The 22,138-nt window shown below is 35.7% G+C and overlaps 1 protein-coding gene across 4 annotated transcripts in view; it reads right to left on the bottom strand.

Moving 5' to 3' along the window:
* Positions 1-22,138, bottom strand: part of STAG1 (STAG1 cohesin complex component) — a 459,692-nt gene that overhangs the window by 123,545 nt on the left and 314,009 nt on the right. For all 4 annotated transcript variants that reach the window (XM_024131797.3, XM_028489469.2, XM_024131796.3 and 1 more), the window contains exon 10: positions 11,073-11,196. In XM_024131797.3, the coding sequence (XP_023987565.1) occupies positions 11,073-11,196 (124 nt within the window). The remainder of the gene's footprint in view (positions 1-11,072; positions 11,197-22,138) is intronic.

Here is a 22,138-nt window from a genome sequence, read left to right as displayed (position 1 = left end):
TGTGGCACAAGAGGGGTGCATGCAGGGCAACTGCTCTGTGTTGACTGCTGGACCATGGGGGACTGACACTACTGAAGCTAATCTTGCTCTGTCCTTTCTCCATGTGAGTAAAGCATTGTTCCATCCAATGCTTGACTATGTTGTGTTTTCCTTGGTGATCAGTATGCAGTGGGCAAAGAATTTTAACTTCTACTTCTAGTGATCGGCAGCAGATGTCATTTGTTTGACATATACAGAGCTAAAAGGTTTTTGGTAAACTTAAGAGAAACAGAATATGGGATGAGTGAACACAAAGATGAGGAAATGAAATGGACTAATTGAAAATAAATCCCACCCAAGCACTGAGATTTTGATATAAGCAATCAAGCATTTGCAAGAAAGTTGAAGAATTGTACACATAAGCTAAAAGCAAAAAACAGTACAGTCATATTTACAAACTGGAAAGGACAAAGAAAGGTAATCTAGTATCATGAGCATAAATACAAAAAGAGAGTAAGACACTTAGTGCAGAGCACAGAGATTACTAAAGCTGTATTTAAATTAGACCTATTCTGTGTCACCCTCAATGTCAGAACTAAAACCAATGGGTAGGAATTTAGAAATAAGTTTTGGTCAACAGAAAGATGAACTGAATTTCTAATAACTCCTTTAGCTGTTAGAGATTGTCTGTCTTTCTAATGACCAAAATTTAATACTGTAGAACTTATACAACTTGGCAGTATGAAAAAAGTTTGTCTTCTTTATAGGAGGGTAGACTAGGTTATAACCTCTAATATTCTAAAGTCAAGACAGAAAGAATATCAAATCATTATGTTGCATACCTTAAACTAACACAATGTTAAATGTTGATTATATCTCAACAAAAATGGAAAAATGCAATTGATAATTAAAATGTAATTTTTTTAAAAATGAGAAGAAATTTTATCAGCTCATTTGAAAATGCACAGGATGAGTCTGAAGACAGAGGCTACAGCCTATACAATGAACACTTTCAACCAGATGATTAAAAGGAGAGAAAGGAAATTACTTTAGTCTTCAGAGAAAAAAAGTACAAGGTGATCAGAAAGGGAATGACAAAAAGGAAAGTTTAGAAATAAATATTTAATACTTACACTCTTTTCTAAGTAAAGCAATTGGAGATCACAGGAGAGGTTTATAAAATAATCCTATCGAAAACACTACTTTCTCCTTAAATCATTTTATCAACAATGTACAAGAGAAACCTACCTCTTATCTGGACAGAGGATTTCTACAGACACACACAGTTTAGTGATTTGTTTTAAATTGATGTTTATTTTTTGATAAGCCACATCAAATCAGTGTTTTCCCCAGAATTTGTGGACACACATAAGTTCTGTTAAAACTGGTAATTGTTACTGTTATTGAAATTCACTAGAATACTCTATTAGGGAGGTGAGGAGAGGAGGAAACTGGTATAGTAGTAGTAGGGAATAAAAATGAAAGACTTTAGACTTATTCCTACTAAAAAGCTTGTCTGCTTGGATTTAGTAGTGTGGACATGCCTGCATGAGGGCACAGGGTGTAATTCTAATATCTCTCACACCAGTAAAATTTAATTGGATGCATCTGAGACGAGGCTTAGATGTAAAGGTCCCCAGTACCACATGAGGACTGGAAAAAGAAAACAAAATCGAGTTTGGGATTTATTACTCTAGACAAAAGAATGTGAATTGCTAGGGAAAATAAATATTCAGGAAAAAATTCACTATGTACATACTAACTGGATTTTCCTTCATATGAGGTGGGAAATAAGAATCCCTTTTAATCCTCAATTAAAAATTAGTCACTGAAACTGACCAACCAACTTATGATGATCTCCCTACACTCTGAATGCTCTTTTATAGCAAAAATGGCCTAGAAAATTCCCTTGGGAACTTTCATTATAATTTATGTAATTTTGTGGTTTTCTTTGATAATACTTAGCACATTACTATTTAAAAAATAAATGCTCGGGGAACCAGATCAACATGGCGGAGGAGTAGGACGTGGAGCTCACCTTCTCCCCACAGATACATCAAAAATACATCTACGTGTGGAATGACTCTCACAGAACATCTACTGAATGCTGGCAGAAGACTTCAGACTTCCAAAAGGGAAAGAAAATTTCCATGTAACTGGGCAGGGCAAAAGAAAAAGAGAGAGAAAGGAATCGGGAATGGACCTGCACCTCTGGGAGGGAGCTGTGAAAAAGGAAAGGTTTCTGCACACTGGGAAGTCCCCTCAGTCCCTCTGTCCACAGGTGGGGACAGGGGTAGCTTCAGAGCCTTGGAGGAGAGCACAGCAACAGGTGTGTGGAGGGCAAAGCAGAGACAGATCTGCACAGGTCAATGCTGACCGGCACTCCCCAGCCTGAGACGCTTGTCTGCTTGTCTGCTGGGGCCGGTGGGGGCTGGGTACTGAGGCTCGGGCTTTGGAGGTCAGACTCCGGGGAGAGGACTGGGGTTGGCTGTGTGAACACAGCCTGAGGGGGGTAGGGTGCAGGGTGCCACAACTGAGGGAGTCTGGGAAGAAGCCTGGGCCCACCAGATGCAAGGGACCATTGTTGGGGGGCATGAGAGGAGAGCGGTGGGCCCTCCATAGGAGCTTCTTTCTCTGCACACTCACAGGCAACAGGGCACTCATATGAGCTCCAGGGGCGGGCGTGAGCCACGGCTGACATCTTGGACTCCAGAGGCAGGTGTGGAACGCTGCTGTTGCTGCTGCCACTGTCAAGGGTTCTGTGAGCGGGGGTGCAGATCACTGCCCTCACCTTCCCAGGAGCCGGCATGGCCCGCCACCGCAGAGGGTCCCATGAACTGGGACCAACTTCCCCGGGAGTGCGCACAGCCAACCACTGCTGATGAGGGCCCTGCAACCCGGTGCCAAGCACTGCCCCCACCTCCATGGGGTGTGCAACACACCGCTGCCGCCTAGGGTCCCAAGATCTAGGGCCAACTTCCTCAGGGACACATGACCTGCTGCCACCATTGTGGATAAACCTGCGACCGGGAGCCAACTGTTGCCCCCGCCTCCCTGGGAGCGTGTACCTGCACACCCCAATCAAGGGGATAACAGCTAAGAAAGAGGCAGCAAGCATCCAAACCAAAAACAGCACTCATGTCAAAAAAATACTGAACACACAGAAGCTATACAGGGATTCTCCTGCTTATAAATAGCCCTCCAAGACCACAGTAGGTAATTGTTTCTCCTGAACTCACAGAGTAAGATAAATATAAGCAAAATGAAAAAGCAGAGGAACCACTCTCAGTTAAAAGACCAGAAAAACTCGCCTGCAGGAACAATGAAAAAGACCTCCTCAGTCTAATAGACACCGAGTTAAAAAAGGAGGTAATGAAAATACTGAAGGAATTAAGAAAGGCTATCAACACAAAGGCAGATTACTGTAAAAAGGAACTTGAAACTACAAGGAGGAGCCAAGAAAAATTAGAAAATTCATTTGCTGAGACGAAAGTTGAGCTCAAGGCAATGAACAGCAGAATGAATAATGCAGAAGAAAGAATAAGTGACCTGGAAGATAGACTAATGGAAATTACCCAATCAAAACAGAAGACAGAAAGCCAAATAAAATAAAAAATGAAAGCAATATAAGAGACCTATGGGATAATATAAAGCAGGCCAATCTATGCATAACAGGGATTCCAGAAGGAGAAGAAAGAGAAAAGGGGATTGAATATGTATTTGAAGAAATTATGGCTGAAAATTTCCCAAACTAAAAGAAGGAAACAGATATCCAGATATAGGAAGCACAGAGGGTCCCAAAGAAGATGAAGCCAAACAGACCTACACCAAGACATATTATAATAAAAATGGCAGAAGTTAAAGATAAAGAGAGGATTCTAAAGGCAGCAAGAGAAAAACCAAGAGTTCTTTACAAGGGAACCCCCATAAGACTGTAAGCTGATTTCTCTACAGAAACACTGCAGGCCAGAATGGCATACAAAATATATTCAAAGTCTTTAAAGAGAAAAATCTGCAACCTAGAATACTCTACTCAGCAAGATTATCACATAGAATAGGAGGAGAAATAAAGAATTTCTCAGACAAGCAAAAATTCAAAGAAAACAGCAATACTAAACCTATCCTGAAAGAAATATTGAAAGGTCATCTCTAAATAGAAAAGAAGCAGCAAGAAGAAATAGGAAGGAGGAAATCACAATTGGAAAGTAAATCACTTAAATTAGCCAGTATACAGATCAAAAAGAAAAAAAACAACAACCCTATTTGTGAAAGCAATGATAAACACAAGGAACAGCAAAGGGATAAACATGAAGATGTAAAAAGGGACATCAAAATCATAAAATGTGGGGAAGGAGAGTAAGAAAATGCAGATTCTTTTTCTTTTTTTAAAATGTGTTTGAGCCTATATGACTACCACTCTAAAGCAAGCATATATGGGAAAGGGTTAACATACTTAAAAAACAGGGCAACCACAAATGAAAAACATACAATAGATTCACAAAAACCTAAAAAAGAACACAAGCGTAACAGGAAATCATGAAACCACAAAAAGAAAAACAGAAAAAGAAAGGAACAAAGAAGAAACAAAGAATCAACTGGAAAACAAGGTTTTAAATGGCAATAAATACATATATATCAATAATTACCTTAACTGTCAATGGACTGAATGCTCCAATCAAAAGACATAGAGTGGCAGACTGGATAAAAAAAACAAGAGTCTACAATATGCTGCCTACAAGAGACCCACCTTAGGGCAAAGGATACACATAGATTGAGAAAGAGGGGATGGTAAAAGATATTTCATGCAAACGGAAATGTCAAGAAAGCAGGAGTTGCAATATTCATATCAGACAAAATAGACTTTAAAGCAAAGGCTATAAAAGAAAGATAAAGAAGGACACTACATAATGATAAAAGAATCAATATAAGAAAACGATTTTATACTTATCAACATATATGCACCTATTATAGGAGAACCCCCGATACATAAAACAAATACTAACAGACATAAAGGGAGAAACTGATGGGAATACAATAGTAGGAGACTTTAACACCCCACTCACATCAATGGACAAATCTTCCAGGCAGAGAATCAACAAGGTAACAGAGGTCCTAAATGATACAACAGTTAGGCTTAATTGATAGTTTCACGATACTACAACCAAAAAAAAAACAACACCCCACAAAAAACAGAATATACATTCTTTTTGAGTGCACACAGAACATTCTCTAGGGCTGACCACATCCTAGGGCACAAAACTAACCTCAACAAATTTAAGAGTACGGAAATTATTTCAAGCATCTTCTCTGACCACAATGGCATGAAATTAGATATCAACCAAAGGGAAAGAAACGAGAAAAGAACAATTAGCTGGAGACTGAATAACATGCTACTGAAAAACCAATGGGTCAATAAAGAAATTAAAATGTACCTTGAGACAAACAACAATGAAAGCACAACCATACAAAATCTATGGGACACAGCAAAAGCAGTTCTTAGAGGGAAGTTTATAGTGATATAGGCCTTCATCAAAAAACAAGAAAAATCTCAAGTAAACAACCTAACCTATCACCTAAAAGAATTAGAAAAAGAAGAACAAACAAAACCTAAAGTCATCAGAAGGAAGGAAATAATAAAGATCGGGGAGGAAATAAATAAAATAGAGATTAAAAAAAAAAAGAAAAAAAATCAACAAAACCAAGAGCTGGTTCTTTGAAAAGGTAAACAAAATTGACAAACCTCTAGCCAGGCTCACCAAGAAGAAAAGAGAGAGGACCCAAATAAACAAAATGAGAAATGAAAAAGAAGAAATCTCAACTGATACCACAGAAATACAAAAAATATAAGAGAATACTATGAACCATTATATGCTAACAAATTTGACAACTTAGAAGAAATGGATAACTTTCTAGAAACATACAGACCACCAAAATTGAATCAATAAGAAATAGATAATTTGAACAGATTAATCACTAGAAGTGAAATAGAATCTGTAATAAAAATACTTCCTACGAACAGAAGTCCAGGACCAGATGGCTTCACAGGTGAATTCTACCAAACATACAGAGAACTTACACCGATTCTTCTCAAACTCTTCCAAAAGACTGAAGAGGAAGGAACACTCCCAAAGACATTCTATGAAGCCACCATCACCCTGATACCAAAAGCAGACAAAGACACCACCAAAAAAGAAAATTACAGGCCAATATCTTTGATGAATAGAGATGCAAAAATCCTCAGCAAAATATTAGCAAAAAGAATCCAACAACACTTAAAAAAGATCAAACACTATGACCAAGTGGGATTCATCCCAGGTTCACAAGGATGGTTCAACATATGCAAATCAATCAGTGCAATACACCACATTAACAAAAGAAAAGTTACAAACCACATGATCATCTCAACAGATGCAGAAAGAGCATTTGACAGAATTCAACATTCATTCATGATGAAAACTCTTACCAAAGTGGGAATAGAGACAACATATCTCAACATAATTAAAGCCATTTATGAGAAACCCACAGCCAATATAATAATCAATGATGAAAAGCTGAAAGCCTTCCCACTAAAATCTGGAACAAGACAAGGATGCCCACTCTCACCATTTCTTTTCAACATAGTATTGGAATTCTTAGCCACAGCAATCAGACAAGAAAAATAAATAAAAGGTATCCAAATTGGAAGGGAAGAGGTAAAATTGTCACTATATGCAGATGACATGATACTATATATAGAAAACCCTAAGGACTCCACACAAAAACTACTAGATCTAACAAATAAATTCAGCAAAGTAGCAGGACAGAAGATTAACATTCAGAAATCGGTTGCATTCCTTTACACTAACAACGAAATATCAGAAAGGGAAAACAAAACCTAAAGTCATCAGAAGGAAGGAAATAATAAAGATCGGGGAGGAAATAAATAAAATAGAGATTAAAAAAAAAAAGAAAAAAAATCAACAAAACCAAGAGCTGGTTCTTTGAAAAGGTAAACAAAATTGACAAACCTCTAGCCAGGCTCACCAAGAAGAAAAGAGAGAGGACCCAAATAAACAAAATGAGAAATGAAAAAGAAGAAATCTCAACTGATACCACAGAAATACAAAAAATATAAGAGAATACTATGAACCATTATATGCTAACAAATTTGACAACTTAGAAGAAATGGATAACTTTCTAGAAACATACAGACCACCAAAATTGAATCAATAAGAAATAGATAATTTGAACAGATTAATCACTAGAAGTGAAATAGAATCTGTAATAAAAATACTTCCTACGAACAGAAGTCCAGGACCAGATGGCTTCACAGGTGAATTCTACCAAACATACAGAGAACTTACACCGATTCTTCTCAAACTCTTCCAAAAGACTGAAGAGGAAGGAACACTCCCAAAGACATTCTATGAAGCCACCATCACCCTGATACCAAAAGCAGACAAAGACACCACCAAAAAAGAAAATTACAGGCCAATATCTTTGATGAATAGAGATGCAAAAATCCTCAGCAAAATATTAGCAAAAAGAATCCAACAACACTTAAAAAAGATCAAACACTATGACCAAGTGGGATTCATCCCAGGTTCACAAGGATGGTTCAACATATGCAAATCAATCAGTGCAATACACCACATTAACAAAAGAAAAGTTACAAACCACATGATCATCTCAACAGATGCAGAAAGAGCATTTGACAGAATTCAACATTCATTCATGATGAAAACTCTTACCAAAGTGGGAATAGAGACAACATATCTCAACATAATTAAAGCCATTTATGAGAAACCCACAGCCAATATAATAATCAATGATGAAAAGCTGAAAGCCTTCCCACTAAAATCTGGAACAAGACAAGGATGCCCACTCTCACCATTTCTTTTCAACATAGTATTGGAATTCTTAGCCACAGCAATCAGACAAGAAAAATAAATAAAAGGTATCCAAATTGGAAGGGAAGAGGTAAAATTGTCACTATATGCAGATGACATGATACTATATATAGAAAACCCTAAGGACTCCACACAAAAACTACTAGATCTAACAAATAAATTCAGCAAAGTAGCAGGACAGAAGATTAACATTCAGAAATCGGTTGCATTCCTTTACACTAACAACGAAATATCAGAAAGGGAATGTAAACACCTTTTAAAATTGCACCCCCGTCAAAAAAAAATTGAGGAATAAACCTGACTAAGGAGGTGAAAGACTTATATGCTGAGAACTATAAAACATTAATAAAGGAAATAAAAGAGGATTCAAAGAAATGGAAAGATATCTCATGCTCTTGAATTGGAAGAATTAACATTGTTAAAATGGCAATACTACCCAATGCACTCTGCAGATTTAATGCGATCCCTATCAAATTACCCATGACATTTTTCACAAAACTAGAACAAATAATCCAAAAATTTATACGGAACCATAAAAGACCCAGAAGTGCTAGAGCCATCCTGAGGAAAAAAAACAAAGGCATAACTCCCCAGACTTCAGACAATGCTACAAAGCTACAGTAATCAAAACAGTGTGGTATTGGTACAAAAAGAGGCATAAGGATCAATGGAACAGAATAGAGAGCCCAGAAATAAACCACACACCTATGGTCAATTAATCTTCGACAAAGGAGGTAAGAATATACAAGGGGAAAAAGACAGTTTCTTCAGCAAATGGTGCTGGGAAAGTTGGACAGCTGCATGTAAATCAATGAAGTTAGAACACACCCTCACACCATGCACAAAAATAAACTCAAAATTGCTTACAGACTTAAACATAAGACAACATACCATAAAACTCCTAGAAGAGAGCATAGGCAAAACATCCTCTGATATAAATTGTACCAATGTTTTCTTAGGTCAGACTCCCAAGGCAAGAGAAATAAAAACAAAACTAAACAAATGGGACCTAATCAAACTTGCAAGCTTTTGCACAGCAAAGGAAACCTTAAAAAAAAAACAAAACGAAAGACAACCTACGGAATGGGAGAAAATATTTGCAAATGATGCAACAGACAAGGCTTAATCTCCAAAATATACAAAAAACTCATGCAACTCATCAAAAACAAAAAAATAACCCAACTGAAAAATGGGCAGAAGACCTTAATAGACATTTCTCCAAAGAAGACATACAGATGGCCAATAGGCACATGAAAAGTTGCTCATCATTGCTAATTATTAGAGAAATGCAAATCAAAACTACACTGAGGTACCACCTCACACGAGTCAGAATGGCCATCATTAAAGAGTCTACAAATAGGGTTTCGCTGGTGGCACAGTGGTTGAGAGTCCACCTGCCGATGCAGGGGACACGGGTTTGTGCCCTGGTCCGGGAAGATCCCACATGCTGTGGAGCGGCTAGGCCTGTGAACCATGGCCACTGAGCCGGCGCGTCCGGAGCCTGTGCTCTGCAATGGGAGAGGCCACAACAGTGAGAGGCCCACGTACCGCAAAAAAAAAAAAAGTCTACAAATAACAAATGCTGGAGAGGATGTGGAGAAAAGGGAACTCCTACACTGTTGGTGGGAACTGTAAGCTGGTACAACCACTATGGAGAACAGTATGCAGGTTACTCAGAAAACTAAAAACAGAATTACCACATGATCCAGCAATTCCCTGCCTGGGAATATACCTGGACAAAACTATAATTCAAAAGATACATGCACCCCTATGTTCATAGCAGCACTGTTCACAATAGCCAAAACATGGAAACAACTTAAATGTCCACTGACAGAGGAATGGATATAGAGGATGTAGTAAATATATACAATGGAATACTATTCAGCCACAAAAAGAACAAAATAATACCATTTGCAGCAACATGGATGCAACTAGAGATTGTCATACTAAGTGAAGTCAGAAAGAGAAAGTCAAATATATGATACCACTTATATGTGGAATTTAAAATATGGCACAAATGAACCTATCTACAAAACAAAAACAGACTCAAGTTGGGCAGGGAGAAGGATGGACTGGGAGTTTGGGATTGGTAGATGCAAACTATTACATTTAGAATGGATAAACAGCAAGGTTCTAATGTATAACACAGGGAACTATATTGAATATTCTGTGATAAACCATAATAGAAAATATAAAAAAAGAATGTATATATGTGTATAACTGAGTCACTTTACTGTACAGCAGAGACTGGCACAGCACTGTAAATCAACTATACTTCAATAAAAAAAATTAAAAAAAAATGCCAAACTTATAAAAAAAATAAATTGCTCTGAGCTGTCTAAAAACTCAATCAATCAATCAATAAGTAAAAAACGCTCCACAGGCTAATAAGGGTAACATATAGAAACTAAGTCTTAGACTATTACCGAAATTACTGTAAAAGTCTAAGAATATAATTGCATTTAAAAAGATAAAATGAAAAAAAAAGATAAAATGTCTTCTAATAGTTATGATACTTTTAACAATTCAAATAATGGAATATAACATCTTTTAAAAGAAATCATTCTTAAGATTTCTTTTTTGTGTGTGAAAATCTGTCAATTCAAGTTATAGAATGTCAGGTCATTCAATATAAAAATTCCAGCAATTTATCATTCCTGTCCTTGGTTATTTAAGGATTACATACTCAGGACTTAATAATGTGAGATTCCTTTTAAGTCAGAGCCTTTTCTAAGAGAGTGGAAGTAGAGACAGATTTTAAGACCAGATATTCTAGAATCCAACAAATCTATTCAACTCTGCTAAAACATTCTACTATGATATGACCTTAGAGAATTCAAAATAAGAAAGCTTATTTAGTTTCTATATATTAAGAGAAACAAAGAATCTCTTTTGATTCCAAACTAGAAAAAGATTATAATTAGCTTCTTGAGATACTACACGCTCTTAAAATTTAGATGTACCAGGTTGTCAACCTTGGTTTAAGACAGCATTACAACTAAGTAAGACACAGTTTTCACACATATGCTGATGTCTCGTTTCATCATGGCAACAAGTAAATAGTATTCAGCTGTATCATCTTAAATTTCCATATTATTATAACTCTTGAGAAAAACCAACCAATGCCATCTTAATTCCTAGCTTTCTAGTATTAATATCACGACACGTACATTTTCTATGAAAGCTGAGAACAGAGTAACTTACCCTGTCATGAAGAGTCCAGCCAACATATTTTAGGTAACTGTCATTTAGGAAGGCATCACTATACATTTTCATCCATACTCCAATTTCTTCAATACAAATGGCTCTAATCTCAGCAATAGCATCACTAGAGAAGGAAAAAAAGAGACAAACCTCTGATTAATAACCAAAGCTAGAAAGTACTTCATACTCATTTTCAGCAAGCAATAGATATCAATATTATCCAAATACTGTTTTTATATCTGCCCTCTCAAAGGTCTCCAACTTGAATATCTTCTATTTTTTATATGGCTTCTATAAAATAAAAACCACCAATACCAAACCAAAAAAAAATACTTCTAGAAATCATCTTATTTTGACTCAACTACTCTATTTTCAGTGGACTAGGAAATGACATTTGGAGCTTTCTGAAAGCCTCACAATTATTATGGAATCAATAAACATGTTAAAACTTCTGAGGAACCAGAGTATCAACATCCAAATACAGAATAATGGAGAACTCAAAACGTGTTTCTCTAAATAACTGTGACTCTTTCTAAGCTAGTATACATCTAAAGAATTAAAGGAAAATAATTTTCATGAACAAAAAATTAGTATCTATGAGGCAAAATTGTAGCAGCCTGTATTATTTGAAAATGTACAGTAGTTTACAAAACCAAGACCTTGAAGTAACTGCACAGGGAAGAAGAATAATTCACATTTAGTCACAACAGAACAATCCTGGTGACCACACTATGAAGTGGCAGCAAAACGAACCCCAAAAGTCAGGTCTCTGGCTCTGTGCCCAGACAGCTTTTCACCTCACCATAAGCATCTACTACAACCCTCCTGGAATTACTTCTACTCTAAAATCTGTGAACCATGAACAAATACAGTATTAATATTTTACCTTATCTTTCAACAGGTTAATAACTCTGGCTAAAAAAACCCCATATTATACAATTAAGATAAATCCTAACTTTCTTTTGTAGATCAATCTTAAAGGTTTCTGAGTTACCATACATGAATAATTTTTAATTCTCCAATTTATACAAGGCAATCATCTGTCAAGGAGCTTTCCTTAGTTTCTCTTTTGTGATAAAATGAGTGCTAGTATTCTAATATTTAATTCTCTGCTCTAATAAATCTTAGTTCCTTCTAAGTCCATGTCATTGCTTAAAGAATAAAAATGTGAGAAACTTTCTCTTTCAAAACCATACTACCAATTACAGTCTTTAGTTTTCCTACATTTTTGTTGTTGTTTATACCTTTTTCTCATGGAGAGATTCTATAGCACAGAGGCTAATGATACAGATTTTGAAGCAAGACATCCTGAGTTCAAATCCTGACTCTGCTATTTATTAGCTGCAAGTTATTTCCCTCCTTCTTAGATTTCCTCTGTAAAACAGGGATAATAACTGAACCTAGACCTCACAGTGACTGTGAGAACAAACTCAATAAAAGTTATCAATAAAATACTTAGAACTGTGCCTGGTACCTACTAAAACCTTCCATCAATGTTCATTATTATAATCTTTTAATTGTCATCAATCTAGACATTCATAGATGATACAATATAAAAAGTAGCTTAAAAACTGTGAAAGAATGTTCCTTGACCTTTAAAATAATGAATGTGAATGGTTCAAGGGTATTTCTTTTTTTTCTAAATATGAAAAATATCAGACATTACAAAGTAATTATGCTTTTAACTTCATATATATTGTTTTACATATTTTGAAACTTTACATACATTTTATATATATATATATATATTTTTTTTTTTTTTTTCTTTTTTTTTTTGGTGGTACACGGGCCTCTCACTGTTGTGGCCTCTCCTGTTGCGGAGCACAGGCTCCGGACGCACAGGCTCAGTGGCCATGGCTCACGGGCCCAGCCGCTCCGTGGCATGTGGGATCTTCCCGGACCAGGGCACGAACCCGTGTCCCCTGCATTGGCAGGCGAATTCTCAACCACTGCGCCACCAGGGAAGCCCCAATACATTATATCTTATAGGTATCCTCTCCAATTAGATTTTTTCACAAACCAGGTTTTGCAATTTATACACACTGATTCATATAGCTCCAACTCCAATATATTAACTTTAACTGATGTTCAGTGTTCCTTTCTATAAATAAATTACAAATTACTTATACATTCTCTCAGTGGCAGACATTTAGGTTGTTTCCAAGTTTTTGCTTTTATTAACAATGAATGGCATAAGCATTCTTGTACATGTCTGCTTGTGTAAGCGTTTCCCCTAGGGCAGTGTTTTTCAAACAGTGCATTACTACCTACCAGCACATTATGAAATAAGTTTAGTGAGTGGGAAAAAAAAGGTATTTGGGATAGAAAACACTAAAATGCTTCACATGGGATAAGGCAAGTAAGTATTTTTTCTTGGAACATCTGGGAACTTGATGTAGGACATGGTCAGTCAAGTCTGTGAGACACTGTTGTTATATTTAGAAGTGAAATTTACTGGGTGAGAAGGAATACACATCTTCACCTGAATTAGATATTAACAAATTTCTCCATATAGTGCTTTCATCCCTGCCTGTCACTTGGTATTGTTCCACTATTTTATGTAAATTTCCGCTCCTAAGAATTACAAGTTCATATACTTTGTCTTCTACTGGGCTATCCAATTTAAAAAAAAATAACAACAGCAAAAATAAAACAAAATAAAATAGCTCCCCTCCAAAACCAAAACATAACCACAAAATACCCAAATCCCAAAGATCAATTACACTTATTCCCTGCTGAAATACGCTTGTACAAACCAATCAAAAAAATTAAAACAAACAAAACCAGGCTGAGTTTTTTATTACACAAGCTCAGGGAAGTAGGCTAAGGACACAATGAATAGGTATGGTATTTTGATTAAAACTATAGTGACTACTAAGTACAGTAACTCATAATACATAGCTCAATCATTCTTCCATTCATTACCATTGGTATTACCATTACCTGTGGTACTGAGATTATGGGTGGCTGATTCCCAAGGCTAGAGAATATAAAGGCTTAGCTTTATTTCAGTAGGAAAATATTGCTTAAAATCTTTTTTTATAACCGTTTCTAGGTCTAAGCCTAACCTCTAATACCTTGTTCTCATGCTTATTAGACTGCCAAAAGCTCATGTTCTTGGAACACAGCTCTTCTCTGTAAGCACTGCCAACATTTTGATACAGCTTATCTTCTTGGAATCCCAGTCCTTGTCTACTTCAGATGCTAGTCTGATGCCTCCCACTTTAACTTAAAATTTTTAAAATATCCTTTCTAGACTTACAATTTGACTAAGTATGTAAGACAGCCCATTCTACTACTATTAAAAGTCCCTAGGTGATTTTTCTCCTATTTGGGTTTTGGAGCTCTAATCTACTTTGCTTGCTGATACCACCCTATTAATCATTCTCTACATGTAATTATATTATGTAATTACAGACTAGACAGTAAAATTAGAATTTCTTTGTGGTGGTCTTAAAATGTCCACAAATTTTCTGTTAGTATTCCCTTTGGTGGAGACACATGCTTCTTTTCTTGAATATGGGTGTACTTATTAACTTGTTTCTAATAAATATAATTCAGTGGAAATGCTGAATTTTGGCATCTGAAGCTAGGTCAAAAAAGACATAGTGACTTCTCCTTTGTTCTCTCTCGGATCAATCTCTCTCAGGAAAGCCAACTGCCATGTCTTAAGGACATTCTAGCTGCCTTATAGAGAACTCAATGTGGTGAGTAACTAGGTCTTCTTCCACCAGCCATGTGAGTAAGCCATACGAGAAGCAGATGCTCCAACCACAGTCAAGCCTTCAAATGACTGCAGCCTCAACCAAAGTCTTGATTGCAATCTGAAGAGAGAACTTAAGCCAGAACCCCTTAGCTAGGCCACTCCCAAATTCTTGACCCATAGTAACAATGAGATAATGTATACTGTACCAAGTTTTGGGGTAAGTTGTTAGACGGCAAAAGATAACCAATATTCTTAGTTTTACTGTTATTAAAGGCCTTTACCAATTGAGCCATAACCAATCTTCTTTTAGTTTGGTCTATGAATGAGTCCTTTAGTCCAAATAGCTCAACTGCACAGATTACATGTCTGTGGTGATTCCTACACTCACAGTGCCCTCATACCACTCTGATTACCTACAATGATTATTCTTTCAAGCTCTAGTAAACTTTCAGGTCTTCCATGATTCATGGCACATCCTCTTATTACCATAGATAGCTTTCTTCTTGCCTTCTAGGAACTAACATTCTATTTAAGTAAATGAAGTACAAAATGAAAATGCAGTATATTTCTAAATATTCCCTGGCTTGATTACAATATATTTTTTGATATACAGATATTTTTCTCATATTTTAGAGATCTTCAGTCTTTGATTTTTATATTACATTTATTTTTAACACCTTAATCTTTATTTCCAAAGGTCTCACTCCATTTAGAAAGATAACGTTTAGCCGCAGGTGTTTGGAAGTTTCCAAAGCAAAGATTAAATAGGGGGCAAAAAAGTTAGTAAGACACGAGGAAATGTATAAAGACAATCACACGATGAACTAGTTTTCATAGTTCTAGTACTGGGGACTTGAAATGAACAACTAAAAATGAAGTCAGAATACACTTTACTTGCAAACTCAAAGAAAGAAAAAAACCAAAAAAGAATAATTCTGGGGCAATTAATCCTTTGCTGTAGCTCTTTTTTAAAGCATAAAAGAATAATTATGTTCATTTCTATGGAAAACTTACCTAATTTACTGATCCTCAGTTAGTATGCCTTTACTTTAATATCTGGACTTAAGTTTTTGTTTTGAATTACTTTCTTGGCAAATGAAATTCAAATTGTTTTCTGCTACTGAATTTTAATTAAATGTTTTGTGTACTACCCTTATAGATGCTTTCCTAGTAAGGAAGAAGACTAAATTAAAATGACTGATAAACAAATTTCAGAGACTAATTCTTGGTTAATATATATGTTTTGACACAGTTATCTCTCTTACACAAGAAATCTCATGAGAGCTCTAGAGTAAGAAATAATTACGAATGCTAAGAAGGTCCACTATCTAAATTGTACAACACAATAAATTCATGACTCAACCAATTTTGTCACTAAGGTTTGGCTAAAAAAATTTACATTTTCCAAAATAGAACAACTCCTAGAGATTGGGGGAAAAAAGCCTAAGGGAGAAAGGAACAGATGAAGGAGTTACTGAAAAGTCATACTATATCCTTTATTAGACTGTGAACAAGAACTTGAGAATAGAGATGACAGCTTACAGAAAGATGATTAAAATAAATATTACCTTATAGAGTATTAAATGTTAGCAAAGGACAGTACAATGAACACAGAAGCATGTAAAATGATGGAGGGAAACAGAAGGGGTCAAGGAAGGCTTCTGAGAGGCAGTAATGTTTGTGTAGACCCAAAGAACTGAAACTCTCCTGGGTTTGCTTACTAAATCCAAATCTTCCATTGAATTATTTCAGGATGACCAGCATTATTTAAAGTGCATCAGAAACATAATAAGTTTATGAAATTAAAAATACTTTTCATCTCTTTCGTTGCATTATCCATTAGAGAAAATACTGACAATATATACACCAAGGCATTTTATCACTAAGAGTCTCCCACAGAGCAGGTGACACAGCTGTCTGCTATCCTGCATTACTCCTTAATATTCTACTATTAACAGAAATTTAGGCGTAACATTAAAAACTGAATGTCAAGGATACATTAACTTTCAAAGAAAAATACCTTTAATTTATATTTACATTCTAACTATGAACTTAACCCACAGGTTAAGTCAAGGGTGAAATGTTAGGAAGTAAGAAGATTAAAATAATAGAATGACAGTTTACTCAGAATAAATCATATCATGGTATCATATAAGAATAGCTCTGAAAACATGATTCTGAAATGTTTCACTATTGTATAAAAAGATGAAAGACTCAACGAGAATATAAAAAATATCCATGTTTCACCTTCTCAAAATTGTTGAAATCTTCCCTCTGTTATCACTTCTTTCATTAAATTTGTTAATAATAAGAACCAAACTTTAAAATTCTTTTACTATCACTAAAATAACAGTCTTTCTTTTTTGATTTTAAGACTTTCTCATGGTCTTTGATGTTTTGTACTTTGACTACAGTAGGTCTATATGTGAAACATTTTTCTTAACCTACTCAACACTTTAATTTTTTAAAATTTGAACATTCCATTTTTAAATCAATTTTGTAAAATTTCAGCTCTCTCATTTTACTACTTCTTTCCAATACTTCTCTCTTTGTTTGAAATCCTATGTAAAGGACTTAAAAGCCTCTCAAATGATCCCCCATTTTTCAGAAATGTCATTCTATTATCTTCTATGCCTAGGCAAATTCCTCATTATTATATTCTAATTCACTAAGTGTCCCTTCAACAGTCTAAAGTATATTTTCTTCACTAAATATATATCCATTAATATATTTTTCATGTCTGGTATTTTAAAATTGTGTTTTTAAGTCCACTTGTTCATATTATATGCCATTTAATTGTTGAATAAACTGGGTCATTTGATCTATGCAACTTCCCACATTCTGTAGTAAAATGATACCATAAGGATTCAGTCAGACAAAATGCTCTTCTATTTTCTGTATTTCCTATGGACTAGTAGTTAAATCTAACAATTAATTTAATCTTAATTTAATTTTATTTAATATTTAATTTTTGAAGTTGAGGCGGCAGGAGAGAAAAAGCATTAACTGAAAGTGTCATCTCTCCACAGCACTTCTATTTCTAGTATGTACATGCAGTAACATTTTCCCTTAATCAATAAAGTGGACTAAGTGATACTTCTGGAAAAACCAACGATTGGTATCCATGACATGCTGATCACTTGGGCAGGCAGGTCATACTCTCACCTATATTTTCAACACTCTTTTGAGGAATTGAAATTTTAAAAAAAAAAATAAATTTATTTATTTATTTAGTTTATTTTGGCTGCGTTGGGTCTTCGTTGCTGCACATGGGCTTTCTCTAGTTGCAGCGAGCAGGGGCTACTCTTCGTTGCAGTGTGCAGGATTCTCATTGTGGTGGCTTTTCTTGTTGTGGAGCACGGGCTCTAAGCACATGGGCTTCAGTGATTGTGCCTCCTGGGCTCTAGAGCACAGGCTCAGTAGTTGTGGCACAAGGGCTTAGTTGCTCCGCAGCATGTGGGATCTTCCCAGCCCAGGGCTCGAACCCGTGTCCCCTGCATTGGCAGATTCTTAACTACTGCGCCACCAAGGAAGCCCAGAGGAATTGAAATTTTAATGTATCAAAAGTGAGCTATGACAGATTTAATACTAGTATGCAAGGTCTGATTAAATAAGAAAATCAATAAGGTAACAGTAGGAAATTAAAGAATTGTTGCTTTTATGAGAATAATAGGTTGAAACGTTTGGCAAGACTCAGAAAGGGTGGGTCACTAAAATGAAATAAAGGCTATGTTATTTTGGTGTTGAAGATTGAGGTAAAATCATAAAAAATGATATGGATTCTGCATTCAAAATTGTGTGGCTGAGCCAAGATGGACAGGATTTATGCTTCTTCCACTTGAAAAAACTAAAAAAACTGCATAAAATACATAAAATATTTTTTAGATGTTGGATATCAGGCAGAGCAGGGCAGTGGTATAGGCAGGGGAACCTATACAGAGCCTGGATATTTCCCTGAGTTGAGGAAAAGGAGCTGGGACTCGAGAGGACAAGGTGGCTAGATTTTACAAGGCACAGTACCAGAGATGCACAGAGAGAGTGAGCTCTGGGAATCTGCAGAAAGACCCTATCAACTCTTCAGCTGAGTATAAAGAGCATGTACATGTGAACAAACCACCCAATGCTGGGGAAAGAATGGAAAGAGCAGAGAGGGCAACCTCTGGTGCAAACATAGGACTTGGAATACTTTGTGCTCCAGTGAGCCAGAGCAGAAAAACCTTGTAATTCACAGGCCATCAAGAAAAGTACAAAGAATGGTTTTCTTAGTATCTGGGTAAAGTTAACCTTAGACTACACGCTGCCCTGGTCCACTTAACAAACCTTTAAAAGAGTCTTGAAAAGATCAAACATTAATTATGTCCCAGAGGAAAGTGGATGAATATCTTAAGAATATATTGTCTGGTACTCAACAAAACAAAACCCACAGTGGTTGGCACCTAATAAAAATTGCCAGGCATTCAAAGAAGAAAATGACCCATAATAAGAGGAAAAATTAATCAAAACAAACAGAATCAGAAATGACACAGATGATAAACTAGTAAAACAGAAAATTAAAAGTTACAACAAAATACATATATTCAAGAGGCTTGAGGAGAGCCTGGAGGTAATAAAAGAAAAATGAAGAAAATGACCCTGAAGAACATCACAACAAAATTGGTTAAACTAGTTACAAAAAAAAAAAAAAAATTTAAATGCAACCAGAGCAAAAGACAAATTAACTACAAAGGACACAAGATAAGAATGACAGCAGTTCTAGTTGGAAACAAGCCAAGCCAGAGATAACGGATCAATTCCTTTAAAAGACTGAAAAAAAAAAAGGTCAACCTACGATTCTATACTAAGAGAAAACACCTTTCTTCCCGTCCCCCCAAATAACTCAAAATACAAAAACAATCTTTTTAGTTTTCTGGAAATAGATTCAAAAAAGTTGAGAAGCATTTACTCATAAAAAGCTGATGAAATTTGGGCCAAAAACAGCAAAAATCTATGGCATTCTTGAAAGGACATAACCCCTTCAAACACCCTAAAACTCAGAGCAGCAGGTGCAGTAGAGGTAGCAGGATTGGGAATGCCCATGAAAACCATGGTTTTAAGCTGAGAAAGCTGACTTGATTGGTAGCAACATGCTAAATACCAGCACCCAGGGAAGATTTCAATAAAAAGAGCAAACTCTGTAAGAAATGAATGGGGAAACAGCAGAGTTCTGCTAGCCTAAAGCTACAGTCCAGGAGAGATAAATTCCTCAGATTAAGTCCAAGTAAATTACTCAAAAACAAAATCCCCAACAATACGACAAACTTCAGGGGAAAAAAATCAGAATCCAAATTTGCTAAGATATATTTTGTAAAATGCAGTTTTTAACAAAAGATTATATGATGTACAAAGAAAAAGGGAAGTAATACCTATACTTGGAAATTGAAACAGTCTAAAGAAACTGTCTCCGAGTGGGCCCACCTGTTAAACTTAGCAACAATTTTAAAGCAGATCCAATAAATATAATCAGATTATATTGAAAGATGCTATATTCAAAGAACTAGATGAGAACATGACAAGGCCTCAACCAATAGTGGATTATGATAAAGAAACAGCAGCTATAAAAATAGGACCAAATGAAAAGTACAATAACAGAAATAAAAAACTCACCCTATGGTTTCAGCAGCATATCTGAGTTGACAGAAAAAAAAACACTGAACCTGAAGATAGGTAAACAGAAATTACCGAAAGAATAGAGATGAAAAACATTGAGGAAGGAAAAACGAGAGAAAGAGAGAGCGCGTGAGAGTGCGCACATGCATGTAAGCTCCAAAAGCCTAGGAAACAATATCATGTATACCAGTATATGTGTGAAAGGAGTCCAACCAAAGAGAAATGGGTAAAAAATACTTGAAGAATCAATGGCTAAAAGCTTATGAAATTTGATGAAAAACATGAATCTACAGATCCAAGAAGGTCAACAAAATCTTAGTAGGATAAACACAAAGAGGTCCGTATCTAAACACATAAGCAAACTGTTGAAAGCCAAAGAAAAATGGGGAAAAAAAGAAGAAAAGAAAAGCTACAAAAAATGTACAGGGGAACAGCAAGATTAACAACTAATTTTTTACTCAGAGACAATGAAGTCCAGTAGGTGGTAGAAAGGCACTAAAAGTGTTAAAGGAAAAAAAACTGTCCACCAAGAATTCTAAATCCACCAAAACTATCTTTCAAATATGGAAGATGAAATAATGACATTTCCAGATAAACAAAGACTGCTAGGACACTTGCCTTATAAGAAACTGTAAAGAAAGTCCTTCAAACTGAAAGGAAATAACTCTATACAATAACTCAAATTCATAGAAGAAAATGAAGAATGCTGGAAATGTTAACAACAGGGTAAAAACAGAAGATAGCATGAATACTTCTTTGTTTAATTTCATTGAAAATCGTAAGATTGTATATACTGATAATAGTTAAAATGGTAATGTTGGGATAATGTCAAATAGAGATAAAAGATATTTGACAATAATAGTACAAAGGAAGAACCAGAAAATGGGGCTATACTGGAGCAAAGATGCTACAATTATGTGAAATTAGTCATGCTAATGGGGTGTAGTTTCTGTAGCAACCATAAAGAAAATAACAGAGACACTGCAATGGATAAAAACACAAGATCCAATTCTAGGCTGTCTATAAGAGATATATTTCATATTCAAAGACACAAACAGTGAAAGGATGATAAAAGATACATCATACAAAAAGTAACCGTAAAAGAACTAGAGATATATTATTATCAGGCAAAGAAATCTTTGAGACAAAAAAAAAAGTCATTCAAAAAAAGGACATTTCATAATGACAAAAAGGTTTACAGGAAGATGTAACAAAACAACAGAATATATTCTTTTTATATGCACATGCAGTATTTTTTTTTGATATTCCAACTGATTAAGAAAAAAATAAGGCCCATAAAGTATAAAATGATTCAAATATCAATACCTGAAAGTGTGTTTACTAACAACAATGCAATTAAACTAGAAATTAAGAAATTAATTTGGAAAACCTCCAAATATTTCAAAATTAAACAAGAAAACTTAACAACCCATGAGTCAAAGAAGAAATCACAAGTAAAATAAGGAAATATTTAGTTCTGAATAAAATTTAAATTACAACATATTTGTTGTATAAAAAGTCATGGGGGCTTCCCTGGTGGCGCAATGGTTGAGAAACCACCTGCCGATGCAGGGGACACGGGTTCGCACCCCAGTCCGGGAAGATCCCACATGCCGCGGAGCAACTGGGCCCGTGAGCCATGGCCACTGAGCCTGCGCGTCCGGAGCCTGCGCTCCGCAATGGGAGAGGCCACAACAGTGAGAGGCCCGCGTAC

The sequence above is a fragment of the Physeter macrocephalus genome, chromosome 1 (genome assembly GCF_002837175.3).
Source record: "Physeter macrocephalus isolate SW-GA chromosome 1, ASM283717v5, whole genome shotgun sequence".
Classification (NCBI taxonomy): domain Eukaryota; kingdom Metazoa; phylum Chordata; class Mammalia; order Artiodactyla; family Physeteridae; genus Physeter; species Physeter macrocephalus.
This window is presented reverse-complemented; position numbering and strand designations above follow the sequence as displayed.